This window comes from Sorghum bicolor, chromosome 3 (assembly GCF_000003195.3).
Source record: "Sorghum bicolor cultivar BTx623 chromosome 3, Sorghum_bicolor_NCBIv3, whole genome shotgun sequence".
In the NCBI taxonomy this organism is placed as follows: Eukaryota; Viridiplantae; Streptophyta; class Magnoliopsida; order Poales; family Poaceae; genus Sorghum; species Sorghum bicolor.
In genome coordinates, this window is record NC_012872.2 from 53,014,208 (window position 1) to 53,036,399 (window position 22,192).

The window sequence follows — 22,192 nt, forward strand, 5'->3', positions numbered from 1 at the left end:
ATGCACAACCGCTAAGAGAGGAAAGCTTCCATAAGGTGATACTGTACCATCACTCTTCAAGTAAGGTAACATCTTAAGGTACTTGACTATCACTTCTATAAGCTTCTCCTTGGTTCTGGCCTTCACATGAATAAAAGAGACAAACATGTATGATTTACAATTCTAGATTAACAACCCAATCGATTCAATATGTTTAGTCCTTTCACCTTTGTGATTCCACACTCCTAATCATATTAGCTAAATTGTTGCACACTCAATCTTTGGAAGATATAAACAAAACATATAAATAGATAGATTATCTTTCCATAAGGTTGAGCAATCTAATCTGACAAATGTTAAATACTACACTCATGATTTTATTATCCATCAACTTTGTCTTGCTCACTATGCTTGAGGTTAGAGAAGAACAAATACACTTTTGGTTCTGTTGGTGTTTTCCACCAATAGGGCCCATGCACTTGATCTCTGCCTTGTCTCTATGAATAGGTACACTTCGAGCAAAATATGAAGGAGTTTTACAACTCCCAGACTCCACTAAGTGAAGAACCTAGATCTACGAGCACAAACACACTGGAGATACTGGACACTCAGGCAATCACTGCCCTGAGATGCTTGAGGACGTAACTACTGGAGTAACCCCGTTGTGGAAGTAATTACTGACCTTCTGCCGGTCAAGAGAGACAACCCAGGACGCCCCGTCATCCCGATCTCCATCGGCATGGTGGACTTCCTAGAAGCACTCTGCGACTTTGGCTCCAGCGTCAACATTATGCTCAGGGTACTCTATAAAAAATTCTTTACACATCCTTTCCTAGAAACAACCATGTGTTTGCAGCTTGCAGATCAGACACTAAGTTTCCCAAAGGGAATATCGAAGAACCTCTGCGTCCGAGTTGGTACCTTGTACGCCCCATCAGACTTGGTGGTGATAGAGACTAGTACTAATGAGAGGGCACCCATCATCCTAGGGAGGCCATTCCTGAACACCTCGGGAGCTGTCATCTACGCTAGTGCTGCCAAGATCAGTTTCTACATCAAGGGGAAGAAGGAGAAGTTTTCCTTCAAGAAACAAGACTACACAAATCCTAGAGCAATCCCGACATGAACTAAGGAAGAGGACCAACAGGAGGAACAAGAACAAGCAAATGTGTACCGAGTCAGCTAAGATGGTCACTGCAGCTCAAGGAGGTCAAGATCGTCAACTCAAGTCACCTTTCTTGATCAAGAAGGACGACCCTGGTGTTCCAAGCATCGAGTGCACAATCAACGGATATTCTTTTCAGAAGATACTCTACGACACCGGATCTAACGTCAACATAATGGCTGCCAGTCACCTATCAGCTCCTATTCGGAACCATGCCCCTAAAACCGACATACATTCAGCTCCAGATGATTTGAAGGTTATTGACATCAGAGAAGACGAATTCGATCCACCCATCATCCTTGGAAGACTGTTCCTCAGCACTGTTAAAGCAATCATCTACATTGGAACCGGAGAAGTCCACATGCACTTCCCCTCTAACAAGGTACGCCGCTATTTTACTGACCTTAATTATATAGTTGAAGACTATAAGCAGGTCAGGACAAGAAGAAGACGACGCAACCGCAACCAGCGAAGGCAAATCATCAAGGACGGATGGGCAGACTACGAAGGAGAAGTGGTAATGTCTGAAGACATACAGCTTGAACAGAACTGTCCTGAGGAGACTGTAGCACCGAGTCAGTTGTGTAGAGAGAAGATAGTTATACACGAAGAGGAAGCACCGTCAGAACCACTGACTACGCCGTCTAGCGAATCCCAGGACAACTGAGAAAACGGAGAGTCCCGTTCGGAGGACTTAAAAACACCGAACGCCTTGCCAAGAGGTAAACTTGGTAGTTATCTTTTTTCTTTTCAATTATTTAAAATAGTTTGCTTAGTTAATCAAGTTCATGATATCTTGAAAAGAAAATAAAAATGTTAAAAATAGTAAGCCCCACGTGAGTATGCTCATGACATAAAACTCATAAGTACATTGATTGTGGTGGCATAAAAAATAAAATAAATATATTCCTGTCTTATAAAAATTAAATTATAAAAATAAATGATCCTACTAAGAGAGTAACATTTATGGAGGAGGCTCAACATGATAAAGGCTAGATATTTATGCTAACACTTAACCAGTTCCACAAAGCTTTGTTGTCTATTTGAGCTCCACAGAATTCAAGGATCAAAGAAGACTAGCAGACGGAGGACATCCTAATCGCTGTCAGGGTGCTGCTGACATTCAAATACACCTCCGCCACGTGCTAGCTACAACAGAAGAAATTACGTCAAAATCTAGCTTGGGGAAGAGCACCCCCATTTATCCAGCTAAGTGTTTCTACTCGCATTATACTTTACTCAAATAATAAAAAAGATGCACAATCATAAAAACCCAAATAAAGATTTTGTGCTTATATATATATCTTTGCTTAGTTTGCTAAATAAATAAATAAATAAATAAAATTTGCTATGAACCCTCATGATAAGCTCTCATATGGAAAGATGAATAGTTGCTCTGCCATGACTAGTTCTCAAAATTGAAATCTCTCTCAAGTTTAGGCATCACTGTTATTAATTAAGATTTGCTCTAAACCTGAACTTGTGGGGAGAGTACTTGATCTAAAGTCTAAGTCATTAACGGATACGATATGGGAAGGTTGAGCTGCTGTTTATCTGTTCCTAGAGATGCTAGAATTCTGGAGAATTTAATCTTTGAAAATCTTTAAAATGTTGCATGATGAGTTCCTGTATGATGAGAGTTTAAATTTCTACCATAGCCATATATACATGCTTGCTAGACTTTGAGCCACACATTTACTTTTTACTGCTTATGAGCATTGAGTGTGGTCAAGCTGTGTAGACCCTTAGGAGCTTGTCATGTGGTTAAAATCAAGATTCACTTACACGTTCACTCATACATGCTGCTTCTACTCCGGAAGTACGCATCCATATATATCCATCCATTTCCATCTCCAGAACCACCCAAAAATATTCTACTCCTAATCCGGGAGAGAATAGCCAAAAACATTCTCCTATTTCTGTTTTTCCCTGTGAAATAAATGCTTAAGTTATCTTGGTTACTACCACTTGCTATATTATTTCAGGAGACGAGTGCTCTAAAAAAAGAAAAAAAAAAGAGAGGAAAAAAAGATACGAGGAAATAAAAAGGGGCAAGTGCCCGGAACCTCGAAAGAAAAGAAAAAGTGAGACGAGAGGTAAAAATGGACAAGTGTCCGACAGTAGAATTAGGGGTACAAGATACCCACCTGAGAGAAAAGAAAAAGAAAATATAGAGCATCTCATTCTCCTCAGAAAGTTTCAAAAGAGCAAGGAAGGTATGTATCCCCTCAAAAGAGCAAAAGTAGAATTAGACTTTCACCATTGTTATCACCATCATTACCATGCATCATTCATTCGCCACACATGCACATCTTGATTTGACTTATTGACTTGTTCTTCTGGATCCATGGTTTGACTATGCAATAAATGTCTTGTAAGTATGTATTAGCTGTCTCCCACCTATGAGCTCCAGATATCAAAACCTTATTAGAGTAGGGTGAGAGAGAAGGCAATGCCACTACGCCTCATACCAAAAATACCACATACTTTGAGAGAAGGCATACACCATTACTGCCTTGGTAAGGATCCAGAAATACCACAAAAGAGAGACTAGAGAGAGTCATACAAGGAATCTCTGAGTTTTATTTGAAAATCTGCAAAAACTCCAGAGCTATAGTTAATCGAAGAACAAGAGACATGGTGCTTGACTAGACTGTTCTATCTTTTAACTACTCAAGACAGAAGTGACGGTTACAAGTCCCATGGTGAAAGGTAAATGAGTAAGTTTTAAGTCTTAACAGTTTACTTTAACCAGAGATGAGATCTTGTTTAAACGCATGTGTATCTTTGAGTTATGAAACCACTGCAGAAACTCTTGAGTTCATCTTTGCTCAGGGACGAGCAAAGGTTAAGCTTGGGGGAGCTTGTTGACGGTCCTTAATGCTCACATTTAACCATCAACTAATCATAGAAAAGGATCCAAATGCAAGCAACACCTAGACTTAGGGTTTTATCTGACAGAATTCCACGAGTTTTGGTGTTTGTCTATTTCTGCAGGGGGTTATTAGGAAATACGGAAGAAAGGCCCACACGTCGGATTTACATAGAGATATTAACGTGCCGCACAATTTTCTATCATCTAGAAGACTCCAGAAGCCACGGGAACGAACGGGAAGCAAATCGGGCTCGGAGGCAGGGCGCCCGCCCAACTCTTCTGGGCGCCCGCCCAGCTACAGTGCCCAATCAGGACACGTTTCGCGGATCATGCTCCACCGACCTAATACTTCAAGGAAAACCACACGATCAATGTCGGTTTGATCCGAAGGCCCAGATTCATCTGAAAAGACTATATAAGCAAGGCCCCCTGGCCCCTGGAGATCATACCTCTTCTACAGAATCAAAGCTAGGGTTTCAATTCTTCATCCAAGTAGAGAGGATCCCTCTAGTTCTTCTAGTTCTACCTCTAGTTCATCTAGATCTAGTTCTAGTTCATCTAGTTCTAGTTCTAGTTCTAGTTAGTTCTAGTTGTAATCTAGAAAATAGGGAGAGAGAAGAGGAGAGCGGAGGAGAAGCCGGATCTGTCGGATCTTCCTCAACATTGTACTTTTGCAGCATCTGGTTCGTTCTTCATCGTTCTCCAGGTTCTTCAACTCATAACTCCTGAGTTCTCTAAATACTTTTATTTACATTCAAGTTATTTATTGGATTCCCGCTTGCTTCAAGTGCTCTAATCTTTGAAACATTAGAGTAGTAATTAATAGATTAGACGTGGTGTTTAGTCTTGCAATTACCTGGAATTGCACCCAATCCTGCGGATTGTTGTGGTAGCCTTAGGGTAGTGACAGCCCTAACGGTCGACGTATTCCACCTCGTTCGGATCGGTGTTTGTAGGACCGTAGTCGGACCTTCCTAGCCCCCTTCTCATCTCTTTCTGTGGTTAGTGCTCTGATGTCCCGATATAGATAATCTTGAAGTAAATCTTGATTCTTAGATCAACTAGAGAACTCTCAGGAAACTTCCTCTCTTTCCACCAAAAATAATTATATAGTTATCCTTGGGCGATCTTGAATCTTAATTAGTACACTCACGTTCCGTGTGGAAAATCGATACTCTGGAATACTCCCGGGTGAAGGCTACATCGGTATCCGTGCGCTTGCGGATTTTTCTGTTTGCGTTTAAAATACCCAACAGTTAGCCGGCGTGATAAGTTTTAGAAAGGACTATTCACCCCCCTCTAGTCCGCCATCTCGACACTTCAAGTGGTATCAGAGCTAGGTCTCTCATTTGTGGTCTTCACCGACCCGAGAGGATGGCGGCTTATGGGCTAGATGTTGAGTGTCCACACATTTTTGATGGCACACACTTTGCACAGTGGAGAAATTGGATGACATGTAATTTTAAGTTTATTTCTCCTCAAATGTGGTGGATGGTAGATGTAGGCTTTTCTCATGTGTTGGATGAAGAGAATCTAACTCAAGCACAAGAGAAATGTCTACAACTCGACTACCAAGCTACTAACATCTTCTATTCATCCATGAAAGATAACATATTTGGTGAGATCATGGATATGAAGTCCGCTCATGAGATTTGGAGTTATCTCAATGAGAAATATGGGGCGATCACCAAAGAAGATGATGTGCCAAAGGTGGATGCACGTGAGGATGTTGAGCATGACCACAACATGGCGGTTGTGGAGGATTGCTCCACCTCATGGTCAAGTGAAGATGAAGATGATGGCTATGAGAGTGATGCTTCTACAAGCTCATCCACTTCATCACATTCCTCCATGTCTCACGGTGACGGCAAGGTATCTATTGGAGGTGTGATTGTTGATCGTGATGATCCAAATTTTGAGCTTGTATGTAGACTCATCAAAGCTTTAAGAAATGAGATGGCTAAAACAAGAAAATTGAAAAATGAAAACTCATTTCTAAAGCGAAAACGACACTTATTTTGGGACGGAGGGAGTATGTATTGAGACTGGCCTTACGCCAGTAATTGACACTGACGTACTTACTGAGTCCACAATCCAAACCATCTTTTGATGATGTTCCGAACCTTATTTGTCATTGGGCCTGCATAGATAATGGACATGTTGAAGCCCAAAAGTTTATCCGGCCCGGTCAAGAGAACCAGGATGACTTTTTATTTAATTTTTATATGCTGGATCACCCATTTGCATTTTAAAACACTATCACGGCATGATTCAAAAGAAAAAAAAAGTCAGATGTCCCTTCGGAGACATCCGTTCGATAAAAGTGAAGTCAGATGTGAGGGAAGACACATAAAGAAATGATGAAATGAAGTCCAATGAACGCGCACTCATTTCTCTACTTTTTTGAACAACCCATTTGGTAAGACCTCTTTTTTTTCGAGCGAGGAATCCAACTATAAATCACACGTCTCTGTATGTACACACAGATTTAGACACGAAACATTTAGCTATTCGTGGCCGACAAGAGCCTGTGGGCGACGAACGCGCCGAGCGCGAACCCGGCGACGGCCGCGGCGACCATCTGCCCCCTGCCGCCGAGGGCCTCTGCCCACGTCGTCGTCGTCGTCGCCTCCGCCCGAGCCGCCGCGGCCGCGAACTCCTCCTTGCCCTCGATCAGCCTCGCCTTCACCATGTCAGTCCCGGAGGCCGGCTGCTTGGGCACGGTGAGGGACAGCACGGTGCCGTCGAAGCGGCCGGCGACGCCGTCGAGGTTCGCCGTCTGGGGCAGCTGGAACGCCTTGTGGAACCGCACGTACCCGGCGGGACGCTCGCCGCGGACCGTCAGCCGGCCGCCGGAGTCCACCTGAACGTTGAAGTCCTCCTTCCTGAACCCTTCATCATCTCATGAGGCATGGCATGTCATTCAGACGCGATCGATCGAACGTGGAATATATAATACAGTAATTAACTTAATTACCTGGGAGGTTGAGGCGAATGATGTAGCTGTTGGCGCCGTCGTGCCACTCCAGCTTGGGGTCGATGTCGGCAACGCCGCCGCAGGCCTCTGGCGCCGCGGCCGCACCGGCATTGGCTGCTGGTCCCTTCGGCTTCAAGCTGGCCATGAATTGCGCTAGCTTTGATCTGATCTGGAAGCCGACCGCGCCGGTGATGGATCGATGGATCGGACGATGGTGATCGAGCTGCTGCCGCTAGCTAGAGCTGATTAATTAGTCGTATTATTACCGCACAGGAGTCCAAGGCCCAGCGATCGTTAGGTTAGCTTATATACGTAGAGGCACCGTAGGTGTCTGTGTTTGTTTTGTGTGTTTTGTTGGTTATTCCAAACTTTTCTTCAAAGTACGACGTTGTGCAGCAGAAAATCGAGTTTGTCGTGGACGTCTGGGTAAAGGCTAGGGATCTCTCTAGCGGCCGGCGTGCCTTGCTTTCGGCACTCATGCGGCATGCACGGTACTCAATGCAAGCCCTCGTTCGAAGAAAACACAAGTGTATCACTGGTTACCAAGGCAAATGTTGCGGATAGTGTAAATTTCACTTATCCTTAAATTTTGTATCGTCGTGTCATCTCGGTCTCTAAACTTACAAATTGATCATTTAGATTTTTGAACTTATTCATCTATGTTATCTCAGTCCTTAAACTTGTTCAGCCCAGTTTCTAAACTTAGAAATCATCCATTTAAGTCCTCAAATTTATTCAATTGTGTTATCTTTGTCCCTAAACTTGGTTTTGAGTCAAATCTGAGTCAAAACAAAACGATTTAAAAACTCCATATCAACAAATAATTCATAACTTTTTCATATGAATTTGAATGAAGACAAATTTTATATCAAAGTTGTAGCTCTCAACGCGATCTACAACTTTGTGTTGAAAAGTTTTTTATTCAAAATCGTTACAAAATTTAATTTTAAATTTTAAATTTCAAATTATATATACTTACAAAAAATAGTTTGCGACACCCTAAATGATTTTCATTTAAAAACTTTTCAACTACAAAGTTATAAATAGCGTTGCTGGCTACAATTTTGATATAAACTTTATCTTCATTTGAGTTCATATGAAAAAGTTGAGTTATTTTTCGATATAGAGTTTTTAGATTCACCCTGTTTTGATCCAGATGAGACTTCAAAACAAGTTTAGGGATCACGATGACACAACTGAACAAGTTTGACGACGTATATGAGAGATTTTCAAGTTCAAGGACCAAGATTACACAACCGAACAAGTTTAGATACCTAAATGGTCATTTTGCGAGTTTAGAGACTGGGATGACACACCCAAACAAGTTTAGGAACCGGTGATGAACTTTACTCTTGCAAATATAAGCAGGCAAGAGAAGGCAGATTTCTTATACTAGTAGTAATCTACTATTGCATATCTATTGACATAAAAAACTGTCCAGAGTGCATAATGGACATCAACATCATGTTTTTATCGATGATCAGTTAAGATGATCAGAAAGCATAGTTGGATGATCGTATTAAGAGCTTGGGTGAAGAAAATAGCCTTTTGGGTGCTGAATCAGCTAAGTCGGCTAAATCGACTGGACTAACTTTCTATAGACTGCCTCATTGAGTCTAGATAAACTAGTTATAAATTTTGAAAGCTTTTTACACAGAATTTCGAGCACCAAGTTGGCTTAGCCGAGTCCCCAGTTGCCTAAGTCCAGTCCCCCAGATTTTAGCCTAGAAATAGTGTCCTCAAGCCCGTGGAAGTCAGCTAAGCCGACTTTTCAGCTGTTTCCAAGTCGATTTTGGACCTAGTTTAGACGTGGAAAACTTAGAAATTATGATTTAAAGTTGTTTTCTACTAGGATAAGACCACCCCCTGTCTATATACATGAGAGGATCATGGTAGATTGAGTTCCCCACTATCCAATCGATAAAATCAGTCTACAAACTCTCTTTTATCCTCTTTGCAAACCTTCATGTTGTTCATCCCTTAATCCTACGATCAAGGATGGTGCCCTAGGCTTGCCGGCTGACCTAGAGCAACCTAGTGACATCCCTGCCCTGACGGGGGTCCCTAGCTCCTAGGCTAGAGCTTTGACGATTTCTTTGCTAGTTTGCCTAAAAACTAGTTGGTTCTTTGCCACACAAGCATGTTTGTTATCTTTTGGTAGTTTGCTTATAAACCTTTCCAGCCATGAAAGAGTGACATCCTCACTGCGTTTTTCGGTTCGTGGCGGCTCAGGCATCCAACCCTGCAGGTGTTTGGTCCAGGATCAATCCAGCATCAATAATATTCGTATTTTATTTTTAGGTTAGGGATCGCCTACTCCTGTGTCCAAGTGAAAAAGTCTCTCATACAAATGTTATAAGAAAAAATTTGGACGCTTTACACAGATTAAAGTTGTTATGAAAATCAGTTGAAATATTCCTTCCCTGCATCTAAATATGTAACATCAGGTAGCTATAGTACAAACCGAGTGTAAATCCAGTATATAAGGTGATAGTAACTAAGTCACTGTTTAGATTCACTAAAATAAATTACTAACCACTAAAAAACCTACAGTTAATCCAAAACAGTTTATCTGATAATTGATTTTGAACTGTTTAATTATGCAACTAATAAAAACTATTAGTTGGCTCCTTGCAACTTATAAAAAAGTTGAGCTAATCCAAACGAGGCGTAAAATTGTGTCGTGGGACAGAAGATTTTCACCCAGATCTTAGTTTTTTTCCTTCCTGGCATTTATATCTACGACAAAGAAAGAAAAAGCAAAAATAAAGCAAAAAAAAAATCAAGTATCAAAGAGAACATTTTCACCTAGGGATATGATATAGCAAAACTTTTAGTTTTGTATAAGCACCTTTTATAATTGGTTTACTACTCTCTTCGTTCCAAATTATAATTAATGTTAGCTTTAGCTTAATCCAAACTTCTATAGTTTGTACCAAGTTTATAAAAATGTATAAACATAATAGAAGATTCTTCATATATACAATAGTCTATATATCGATAGTGCATTTTCTTTAGGGTAAAGTACATTTTTAACCTTTGATTATGCATCAGTCCGATTTTCAACCTTTAACAACAAAGCTGGGTGATATACACCGTCCAACTGTCAAACCGGACAAATTTGGTTAACTTGCTAGTTTCAAAAGTGGATTTCTATATTTTAAAAATAAAAAAAAGATTTGATCTCTAAAATTTTTAATGAATTTATTTTAAAACAAAAATTTGAAACTAGTAGATTTTTTCTAAAAAATATCTACCTATTTTTTATCTTAGTTATTTTGAACCGGTTTATTTGTGTTACTATTCTTTTATTGTTTGTAGTCGTACTCACATTGTTTATTTAAAACAAATAAGATTCAAGTGATTTTAATAGAGCACAAACAGATAGATAACATTTTTAGAAAAAAAAACTAAAAGTGCTTGTTTTTTATTTAAAAATAAATTTTAAAGTTTAAATATATTTTTTACTATTTTTATAAATAAAAATCACCAAATTTATCCGGTTTTGAAAGTTGTCCGTTGCCCGGTTGCTAGTTTAGGGTTGCAAATTGGACTTGCGACTTGGAGGTTGAAAAATGTGCTTTCGTCTACCCTTTTTATTTAAGCTGGAATGTTGTAAATTGAGTTGGAACATTTTGAGCCCAAGGTTGAAATGTTTTCTTTTTTATTTAGTCTGAACATTTGAATTTATTTGTTGTAATTAGGGTCACCCTTTTATTTAAGAAACCAAATGCAATTTTTTAGCTTGAAAGGTATTTTGCCTAACTCGTACTCCCTTCGTCCCAAATTATAAGTTATTCCAAGAATCTTGGAGAGTCAAAGTTTTTCAAGTTTAACCAAATTTATATAACAAAATAATAATATTTTTGGTACCAACCAAGTATCATTAGATTCTTTGTTAGTTATATTTTCATAGTGTACCTATTTTATGACATAAATCTTTATATTTCTCTCTATATTTTTGGTCAAACTTGAAAATGCTTTGACTCTTCAAGATTCTTGGAATGACTTATAATTTGGAACGGAGGGAGTACTTCGTTACTGACAAGGAGTAAATGTGTATTGACCTGACTTTGAACGTGCCATTTTATGTACAATACAAAGTAAGAGTGTCTGTACCTTAATTACCCCGGCCGTGTCTGTTAGTACTCTGTTATTGTGCTCCAGCGGTGCATAACAGCCGTGTATATGTAGCTTATGTACAGTTCATCTTGTCACGATTACACGTACACATTTCATCCACTGATAGACAACCATGTGCGTGATCGATCGATCGTGTGCACGCCTACACGAAGCTACAGTAGAAGGCTTGATGCCCTGCGAAAATATGATTTGCCTGACGTGCCTGTCGTTGATTAATTATTATTAGTTCCTGCTGGAGAAGAGCCTGTGCGAGAACAAGACACCGAGCGTGAATGCGGCGACGGCCGTATCGATCAGCTCCTTCTCCCGCTCCGGCTCTGGCCTTGGGCTCCGGCTCCTCCTCCACCTTCGCGGCAACGGTGACTGCCGGTGCCGGCTGTTTCTGCCCCTTGGCCGGCACGGTGAGCGTGAGCACGCCGCCGTTGAAGCAGCCGGTTATGGCGTCGGGGTTCGCCGTCTTGGGCAGCTGGAACGTCTTCTTGTTGAGCCGCAGCGTCTTGCCGCCGGGCGTGGGCTTGCGCCGGTCGCTGATGGTGAGCCGGCGCTTGCCGTTCACGCGCACCAGCAAGTCCTCCAGCTTCAAGTCTTGGATTTGTTATTGTTTCAATATCAACCAATGCAAGAAGATGCATATATATGCAAGGTAAGTAGAATGAAGGAACCATTTTCAGATTAGATTACAGGCAAGTGCCGGCGCCTCACCTGCAGGGAGGTCGTTGAGGCTCAGGAGGTAAGTGTCGCTTTCCTCGAGCCACTTCCACTTATAGGAGGGGTCCACGACCACGACGTCGTCGGTCGCCGGCGTGCTCGCCATTGCCGGTGTGTCCTGGGTCGTCTCGTTTCTTCACAGTTCACACACACGTTGATGGCGTTTATGAGCTTCTTGGTGCCTAGCTTGGTGTACCTCGGTGGCCGTTGGAGGAGGGATTGATCTGATGACATTCATTAGCTGCCTCAGATGTGCGAGGCACACTCATTCCAAGCTTTTCTTGAGGGCAAGAAAATCTGTCGATTTCTTTGAAACCACGGAGAAGGGGCTACAAATGTTTCGGGAGTGAAGTATCTGACAGGGAAAAGGATCTTATTCTCAGCTCCGAAAGCTCCTAGGAATAAGTATTAGGTTTAAATGGACTTCTCCTGTTAGCAAGGTTTTAAAAAAGGAGTGGCAGCCTCCTAGGAAATATAATGTTTATTTAATTATCCACAAAAAATATTACTAAAGATATTTCACGAATACAATTATTCAAATACATGTAAAAAAACTTTAGGCGAAGATATACAAATAAAAAAATCTGACATGCGTATGTTGTTTGGATCGACTCATATTTGTGTGCAGCGGTTGTCTAGTGGTGAGTCGACTTTTTTACCATCTAGCCGAAGATATACAAATAAAAAAATTCAAACCTCGGTCAGGTTCTCTCTCCTAGTATATGCTTTCCATGCAAATTGTCCATTCTGATTATTTAAATCACGACGAGTCAATACAAGAACTCGAGTTGATTCTTTCTTTTTTTCATGAATGATTCGATTGCTGCAGTGGTATGGTTCGACTCATCACAATCTAGCTAGCTTTTTTTTCTGGCCGAAGATGGCCTTAATATTCATTAAAGGCAGTCCCAAGAGGTAATTTCTAAGAGAGAAAGAGAGTAGTTAATGTCAAGTAGAAACTATCTCTTCCAATCCGGTTTCTATAATAATGTCTATAGAAAGGATAAATTAAATGCAATATAAAAAATATGAAATCAACTGTGGCAATCAGCCATGCATGTACGTAGCATCCAGAACAACACAGTTTGTATCGACACTATTTCTTCGGTAAAGTAAATGGTGTTTCTAGAATACACTTTTCTCTATCCATGCAGTTGATCGATGTTAATATCATGTCAGGTAGCATGCACACGCAGAAGTCATCGGGTCGCACAACACTCCAGTTCTGCTTGTTCTATTGCCAACTAAACAACTAAATAAAAATTTTATAGACTATTGTTTTCATTAGGATGGTTAGCAAATTGTTTTGACCGGAGAAAATTGGTAATAAACCCAACTGATGGGTACATCCCTGAAAAAAAGAACAAACAGATGTTCAATGCAGACTGTTATTTTCAGACTACTATTTTTAGAACCAATTGAAAGAACGGGAAAAATAGATTATACTCATTCAACAGTAAATAAAGGAATAAGTGTTTGCCTCGATCAACATTAGTGATGCTATTTTTTTTGCATCTAAACCAAATAGTAGTGTTTAACGAAGCTATAGTATCATTAGTGACAATAGTAAAATAATTGCAATATTGTAACAATAAAAAAAATGCTATAGTGAAGTTAGACTTAAGCTATTTTTTTAGAACAAGCTCGTGCTATAAACTACTGTTTCCTAGCATACATGTAATTCCTCCTCATTGTTCTAAAATGTAAAGTGCACTTGAGGAAGTGTGGCCCCCCATGGTAATTACCAAGACATTATCATGTTGACCATTACTTAACAATATAATGTACTCTATTTTTCACTACACTTGTTGTTTTAGTTTCTTCTACCATTATCAAAATATTTCCTCCGTCTACAAATATGGTAGTAAAGACTTCTAAGTTTGTGCTAAATCAAACATTCAAACCATCCAAAGTTTAATCAAATTTATAGGGAGGAGCCTTAACATATGCCATATCAAAGAAGCAAATTGGAAAAACTTGTTTCATAATGCTTCTATAAAGATTCTCATTCAATATGATAAATCATTGGCCTTTTATTATATCCTTAGTCAAACTAAGAACAGACTCAGGAGTCACGAGTGTGCTTTTATATTTGGAAACAAATAAAAATTTATTATAACTTTTTTCGAGAACGTGCTAAGCACGTATTTCATTAAAAGGGTGTTTAGTTTCCCTTCTATTTTAAAAAATTTTGAATTTTGGTTCAGCATTTTGTAAAATGGAACTAAACACCATGTAAAATTTTTTAGCAAAAGGTGGTTATTCTTCATTTCAAATTTTGGTCTCAAGAGGCCAAAAAACCCAAAAGAGCCTTATGAGGCCCTCATGAGGATAATAAATTTTGTATTTTGGATGGAACTAAACATAACTCTGAAAATTTTAGCATTTTATATTCCATCATTCCAAAAAGTAGTTGGCATTTTGTATTTTGTATTTTTTTAACTAAACACCCCCTATGTAGAAGATAAAAGCTTTTACAAGATGCTTAACGCAACTAGGCAAGCTGCCTATGTGCAATCGTCTACCCGGTTACATTGAAGCGATTATACAATGCAAGAAACAACTTTGCGTTAGCTTCCACGTCGATCTTCATCTCCAGCCGCACTGGCGAGAACGACTCAAATTAGAAGTTACGGCAGTTGCGCTCCTTCCAGAGGCCCTAGGTCACTAGGAGGATGACGGAGTCGAAGCCTCTACGGTGTTGTCGCAAGAGTCTACAGCGATATTGATGCCACCATTTCCCAAGAGCTGCGCCTTATGTGGAGCTAGCTGCTGCAGGCTGGCGAACCGTAGAAAACTAGAAATCGAAACCATACCTCCCTGCTGAAACCGCAGGTGGAAACGATGTGGTCAGTAGTTTCGTCTTCCTAGTTGCATATATATATAGCGTGCACGATGCAGAGTCCTGCAGTCCGTGGCGCTTCCTTCGCTTTGTAGTCCGTAGCCTCCTATGGATGGCCAACCAGAAGAAGATTTTCACACTCGAGGGCACATCAGCTCTCCAAAATCCACTATATATAACTTTGACCAATTTTATTCAATCTTGCCCCATATTAGCTAAGACTTAAGATGCCGAGCGGACGGGATAGTGACATTACACTTTTGAAATAACAAAATGCACACATTAGATAGGGATAAGGATAGATAAGGGTAGGATGGTCATTATATTTCATTGACATCCTTAATTATTGTGTCGAAGGCTAAGACAACAAATATTGTGAAACATGGGGAGTAAATATATATATGTATGTATATATATACAACGAGTCGTTACTTCTAAATGCACACTGCATCTCTTATCCTGCTCTTGTTCTGATACACATGTCTGATCCATGCATGATGATGCACACAGGTTGATTAATTCCTGGAGAAGAGCCTACTGGAGACGAAGACGCCAAGCGTGAAGGCGGCGACGGCCGTGGCGATCACCTCCTTCTTCTTGCTGACCGCATCCGCCAACTTCATCCCCTCCTCCATGGCGCGCTCCTTCCAGTGCTCGCACTGCCTCTCCCGCTCCGCCTTGGCCTTGGCCTCAGCCACCCTCGCCCGCGCTGCCTCGATCCTGCGCGTGGCCTCGCGGGAGACCTTCTCCCTGTGGTCAGCCCTCGCCTTGTCATCATCCTGATGATCTCCCCTCGACTTCTCGCTCGGCTGCGGCGGCGCCGCCGCCGCCGTGGGCTTGGCCTTCTTCACGTCTTCGGCCTCTTTGCTTCTGGCCGTCAAGCTCGTCGTCCTCTCCTCCGCCGCCTTGGCCACCCGCTCACCCGTTTCCTGCGCCTGCTTGTCCTCCTGATCAGCGGCCTTATCGCCGGCGACTCGCGCCTCCTCCATGGCCTGCGGTGCGGGGGCGGCAGCACCGGCGACGGCGGGCAGCTTGGGCACGGTGAGCGTGAGCACGTTGCTGTCGAAGCGGCCGGTGATGGTGTCAAGGTTGGCCGTATTGGGCAGCTGGAACGTCTTGTGGAGCCGCAGCGCCTTGCCGTCGCCGCCGCCGGGCGTGGGCTTGCGGTGGCCGATGACGGTGAGCCGGCCCTCGCCGTCCACGTGCACCCGAAAGTCCTCCTTCTTGAACCCTTCCATTATTTGATCATTCAGCCAACAGGAAGGAGAAGAAGGTAAGTATAGCATCTTGAGCGTCAGCTGTCGCGCGCCGAAGTGAAACACGAGTCACGCCTCACCTGGGAGGTCGAGGCGGAGGAGGTAGCTGGCACCGTCGTCGAGCCACTCGTAGATGGGGTCCACGTTATCGGCCGCCGCCGGGGCTTGTATGCTCGCCATTGCCGGTGGTGTTGATGGTGAGCCTGGTGCCTTTGGTCGCGAAGTGAGGAGGATGAGGAGATGGATGAACAGATAGGTGCTTTATATTAATATAAGGGGCCGGGGATGCAGCGAGCCTTGTTTAATTTAGCTGCTCACTCATTCTAAGCTTTTTCCTAAGGGCAAGAAAATTGTTGATGTTTTGGTATGGGGGTGAAGGATCGGATAGGGATCTTCTCAGCTCTATGGCCTCTGGCGGAACCACCAATGCAAGGATACCCATGTACGTGCTGCGTTCCGTTGCCTTTCGGCGCGCGGCACGCTTTGCACCTCGCGGCTAGGCTGCCTGCTTCACTACAACGTTTTCCGTTCGTCGCACCAACACGACACGTAAGAGCAATGTGGCAAAAGTAGTCCATAGTATTAAAAAATTACCTACCAGCTAACTGATACATTGTGAGGGCAGTCTAGTCAATAGCAAAAGCTACCCATAGCACTATGCACTGTCGATAAGACAATAAAAAAATATTTCACTGTACACATGCAGTGGTGGAGAGGTTGAAGATGAAGTTCTTCCGTTCATGGGAGGTTCACGTGAGATTTTTTGTTTCAGCTTGGGATCCACTCCTATAGCCTAGATGATCTATATACATTGTGGCCTGAAATTTAACTGTTGTCACCTGCTGTAGGTCCCATGACTACTTCAGCCATATACATTGACCTTGCTCGCGCGCGGTGCCATGCATGTGTGTGTTTGCTCCGTGCTTCGCTGCTATTCGATATGACCGACGCTATGGCTGTCGTCACGGATTAGGTAGTGTCAATGTCAACTGACGCTGACAGTGACGAGAGGCACGCACTGCAAACAATTAATAGCCAAAAAGAATTATTCTAGCTAAGGCCTTGTTTACTTCTAAAAAATTTTGCAAAATAGGAATAGTATCATTTTCGTTTGTATTTGACAAATACTGACCAATTATGGACTAACTAGGCTCAAAAGATTCGTCTCGTCAATTTCGACTAAACTGTGCAATTAGTTTTTATTTTTATCTATATTTAATACTCCATGCATACGTCTAAAGATTCGATGTGACGGAGAATCTGAAAAATTTTACAAAATTTTTGGGAACTAAACAAGGCCTAATTCATCCACGATACTAGCATTTGCAAATCTGGTAACATACCATTGTGAAGAAATAAACCATGAGCCTTATCTGCTACAACTACTCGTTTGCAAATTCATTGCCAATACGCTGCTCGTGTCTCAAATTTATTTTTACTTCTAAAATCAATGGCACAAAGCTTGGAAGCGGGATACACTGAAGCTTGGAAACGTTACAGCATCGAGCACTGTGGAAAGCGAGGAGGTATACATATATCAGGCAACAAATTATCGAATCAAGGAATACACAAGGGAACACAAAAAGTAATTGCCAGTGCGCACCATATCTGACAAGATTGACAATACGCTTCAATCACCAGAAAATATCAACATAAAGTGCTGATGGCAATGAAACCATGAGGAAAATATATAGTCCAAGCTCTAAACCACACGGCAAGCTTGGAAGTATCAAGGGTAGTGATGGAAGAAGAAAGCAAACCTCAACTGTAGTTCTGATTCTGAAATCAAGGACTCAACATTGGTTTTCCTTATCATTACCCCCAATAAAAGCTGGAAAATATAATTACATAATATGGCCTGGTTTAGTTCCCTAAAAATTTTAAGATTATACGTCACATCAAATCTTGCAGCACACGCATGGAGCATTAAATATAGATAAAAACAGTTTGCCTGTGATTTGTGAGACAAATCTTTTGAGCCTAATTAGTCTATGGTTGAACAATAATTATCAAATACAAAGGAAAGTGCTACAGTAGCCAAAACCAAAAAAAATTGCCAGCTAAACAAGGCCTATATGTATACCACAGTAAATATAATTACATAATTTCATAATATATGTATCCAGACATCAAACACATGACTGACGAATGAATGAATATAGAAGTGAACACAAAATAATCACCATCATATTTGACAAGCTTAACAATAGGTCTCAATCACCAGAAATTATTAACAGGGCGCTGAGAATTAAAACATAAGGTCAATCCTAATATTTGCCTATCAAATTGATCATGTGAGAAAAAAAAAGTAATTCAAGATCAAAATGGTGCCGCAAAGATGACTCCAGGCCATGTTTATTCCAATCCACCTGAACCGAAAATAAAATCCTAGAGCCCAAAACATTCAGCATTTCAGTGTTTGAGCACCAAGGACAGGCCAACTTTCGTACTCTTTTCAATGGCCTTGGTGTCGACCTCACCAGAGATGGTGATGAATGACTTGGGACGCCATTCATGCTGGACAAGGGCACTGGCCATGCCATAGTTGTTGAAACGTGCCTTGACAGTCGTGTGGGGATCCAGTGAGTGCTGAGACCCAAAGATTAGTGTGCTCTCATTTCTTGAGATGCTGTGAGACAGCTCAGCTCCAACAGCAGTGCCTGAATGATGCTTTACCAAGTGGTAGTAGGACCCAACCAGGGTATCACCATGGTTATTCCTGATTAATATTTTCATGGTTATTTACCATAGTAGTAAAATAGGAGTGGTTGCAAGACCAATGTTCAGTAAAGACGGTGATACTCACAAATGAAGGGAAGCAATAAGATCTGGACTGGTGAGGCTCAGAGCAGCATTGTACTTGGTGAAATTACTAGTTGCCGTATCAAATGAAACATCAACGCCAACTGAGAGTGCTTTGCTTCCAAAGACACCAGAAATGTTAACCATAGGGTTGGGATTAAGCCCGATGCTTGCATTCACACCAGCGTATTCATGTAGGTATTGGAGTTCAAACTGATAAGACAAAAAAGGAGGACAAGTGTTTTCCTTACTGGCTACCATGTTGTTCGAAACAGTTGGGCAAATCACAATTGAAATCCATAGAGTTAAAAAAGCATACCTTCCCTGACCTCTGGTCCGGAACAACCAAACTGAGAATTGATTTGAGCCCTGGAGTGCCAAGCTCATCAACAGTGATTGTTGTCAACAGCTGGAAGATGAACACAAAAGAAATTCGTAAGTCTCAAGGAAAAAGGTATCCTCACAAGTCTACGATGCACAAAAAATAGTTAAAGAAACTAGATTCTCATAAACTTTTTAAATTTGACAGTGAGTTATCAAGTTTGCTTACATCTGATTCTGAGTTCGCTTTGATATCAACCGTCAATTTCTTGTTCTTAATCTGTGTGTGAAGCTCGCCAAAGATGGACTCATTTTTCCTTGTTCCTGCGGCTGTGATTGCCTGTATGGAAAATCAGGATCATTACCACAGAGCACAAATCACATGTAGAACTTGAGATACAGAAAACTAATACTGCATTCTGATCCCCCACTCGCCTATTCAGTGAAACGTCATCAACTCACGCGCATTAACTGAAGCTTTGTTGTGTTACCACGGGAAAATGCATGATGCAAGTACAGGAAAAGGAGGGGAGAACAGAACCACAGTAATTAAGAGAGAGGAGATCCTGAACATGCATAATCTATTCTAGAAAATCCAGGACTCCAAGCATGAGATCCGGCACACATTGTAGCATTACTAAAACAGTGATCGCTAGAATGGACGACTCTCTGCAGAGAACCAACAAGAGCGACCGAATCGATTGGCCAATTGGAAATGGGCGTGGAGTTTTCCATCTGTTTAGCAAGACAGAAACGGAATCGGACTACCAGTGATTCACTCCGCTGAGGACTACGCGACGAAAATTGCGGGTATCCTCTGGGGAGGCGCGCTCAGGTGAGGAGGCAGGAGATGGTGATGGGTGATTGACTGATTAGGAGGGAAGGAGCACTCACGACGCCATGGGGCGAGCAGGTGGTGAGGGAGAACTTCTGGTGCGTGTTGTAGTCCTTGTACAGCAGATCTGCGCGCAAAGGGACAACACGCGTCAGGATCAAATCGGTTCCCGGGCACCGGAGGGCATGAACAGTACTGGATCAGAGGAAAGAGGAGGGTAGAGATGGCGTGCTAGACCTCTGGTCTTCTTGCCGATGTCGGTGTAGAGGCCGGGTGCCATGGTGGCGGACTGGCGGTGGGCGGCCGTCCGGCGGCTAGACGAAGACGGGTGGTACGGAGGAGAGGGAGGAGGGAGATGGCAGCGGCGGAGGCGGCGACCAGTTGGAATGGAGCCGCGGCAGATCTTGCTTCTTTCTATTTTCCTGTTTTTTTTTTTTTTGGTTTCCAGGAATATCACATCGTGTCTCCTCGTGCTTCGCGGGACGTGGGATGGGATGCAACCCACGGGCCACGGAGGCGGGCAGCTGGGCCAGGCTGTTCGGGACCCCACATCCACGTCACTCGTGGACGCTCGCCGTCGCCTCGCACGTGTGTGTGGATAGGAAAAGTAGTTTCGGCGAACACGGGCTTTTATTGGGCCTCTACGGGTTGCAGCTCGGCCTGCAGTTTTTTTTTTAAGTTGGGTGTGCCGAGGGCTTCTCTAGTGGACTTTTGAAAGATGCAATTTTTTTTATTTTTTTTAACATTATAGCATTTTCGTCTGTATTTAATAAATATTTCACTTAAGGGCGGATAGACCGTCCACCTAGTGCCGCGTTTAATCGTAAACTAACTAGATTTAAAAAATTCATCTGACAATTTACATATAAATTATACAATTAGTTATTTTTTAATTTATATTTAATGTTCTATGCATGTTCTGTAAAATTCGATGTATTGAAGAATCTTATAAACTTTTGGTGTTTCGTGCATCTAAACATGCCCATAGGCTGAGGTGGCAGGCCATGAGTTGACTCATACCACTGGAGCAATCAACTCATCTGATGGACTTTTGACTGAGTTGACTCATACCACTGGAGCAATCAACTCATCTGATGGACTTTTGAAAAACCATGGGCTGAGGTGGCACAGGTCATGAGTCAGATTAAACACATTCAACTGCGTGAGTTGACTCAGGCCTTGTTTAGTTCTAATTTTTTTTGAGAAAATGACGTTGTAGCACTTTTATTTTTATTTGACAAATATTGTCCAATCATAGAGTAACTAGTCTTAATAGATTTGTCTCGCGATCTACAGACAAACTATGTAATTAGTTTAATGCTCCATGCATGTGCCTTAAGATTCGATGTCACGAGAAATCTTGAGAAGTTTTAGATTTTTGAGGCGAAACTAAACAAGGCCTCATTACCGGTCAAAGAACGATTAAAATAAGAAGCACGAACGTCTGATGACTTCTTGTGAGAGAGTAGCCGGACAAAAACATGTAGGAAATTGTTTTTTATTTAGCAACGGAAAGTAACAGTTATAATAGTTTGTTTATTTGTGCATAGGACCCTTAGAAATCGACTCATCCAAAATTGAAGTAGCCGTTCTTTTTCTTCCATGCATCGACTCACCAGTAAAGTTGCCCTGATATAGCATGTAGGAGAGATATTATGTATCATTTGATTATTATTAGGGATTCTCAACAAAAAAATTGATTATTATTATTATTAGGGCTCTGTTGGCACGGCTTCACTTTATTATTGAGGTTTTCTTTTGCTTCAACTTCATAAACAACTCTATTGGTAGAGCTAGAAACATTTTGATAAATCATTTGGCACAACAGCTACATATGTAGAGCTCAAACATGTTGTTATGTAGGGATGAAAACGGATCGAATACGAACGGATATCACTAATATCATATTTGTTTTCATATTTCTGGTCGGATTCGGATTCGAATATGGATAATGTCAACCATGTTGGATAAGATAAGATTAGACGTCGACATCATAAATATACAATTTAAGTATTCAGATACGGATATGGTATCGGATGTTCAATATTCGGACTCGGATACGGACAGATCTAAATCCCTCTAAACGAATTCGGTATCGAATACGATCGGAAAATATCCGTATCATTTTCATCCCTATTGTTATGTAACCCACACAAAGCCTACCAGAATGAGATGAAACCAGGTAAAGCGACTCTTTTTAGCTCCACCCTTTACGTTCCCTTTGTGAGAGCACAATTTAAGAGTTTCTTTGGATGGACCGTTTGGTTTTATCCTATTTGACACAAAACG

The 22,192-nt window shown here is 41.7% G+C and overlaps 4 protein-coding genes across 4 annotated transcripts; all 4 read right to left on the bottom strand.

Annotated features, from left to right (window-relative positions):
* On the bottom strand, positions 6,252-7,261 carry LOC8082452 (17.6 kDa class I heat shock protein 3). The gene is made up of 2 exons (XM_002458017.2): positions 6,997-7,261; positions 6,252-6,911 (listed from the first exon to the last, which is right to left on the bottom strand). The coding sequence occupies exons 1-2, from the start codon at positions 7,139-7,141 to the stop codon at positions 6,523-6,525; spliced, it is 534 nt and encodes a 177-aa protein (XP_002458062.1). The 5' UTR covers positions 7,142-7,261; the 3' UTR covers positions 6,252-6,522.
* Positions 11,065-12,118, bottom strand: LOC8082453 (17.2 kDa class II heat shock protein). Its single transcript, XM_021458020.1, has 2 exons — positions 11,842-12,118; positions 11,065-11,724 (listed from the first exon to the last, which is right to left on the bottom strand). The coding sequence occupies exons 1-2, from the start codon at positions 11,951-11,953 to the stop codon at positions 11,282-11,284; spliced, it is 555 nt and encodes a 184-aa protein (XP_021313695.1). The 5' UTR covers positions 11,954-12,118; the 3' UTR covers positions 11,065-11,281.
* Positions 14,991-16,341, bottom strand: LOC8082454 (translation initiation factor IF-2). The gene is made up of 2 exons (XM_002458019.2): positions 16,026-16,341; positions 14,991-15,920 (listed from the first exon to the last, which is right to left on the bottom strand). The coding sequence occupies exons 1-2, from the start codon at positions 16,123-16,125 to the stop codon at positions 15,205-15,207; spliced, it is 816 nt and encodes a 271-aa protein (XP_002458064.1). The 5' UTR covers positions 16,126-16,341; the 3' UTR covers positions 14,991-15,204.
* Positions 18,095-20,365, bottom strand: LOC8082455 (outer plastidial membrane protein porin). Its single transcript, XM_002458020.2, has 6 exons — positions 20,141-20,365; positions 19,963-20,030; positions 19,298-19,408; positions 19,067-19,156; positions 18,752-18,960; positions 18,095-18,664 (listed from the first exon to the last, which is right to left on the bottom strand). Exons 1-6 carry the CDS (start codon positions 20,181-20,183, stop codon positions 18,358-18,360), a joined length of 828 nt encoding a protein of 275 aa, XP_002458065.1. The 5' UTR covers positions 20,184-20,365; the 3' UTR covers positions 18,095-18,357.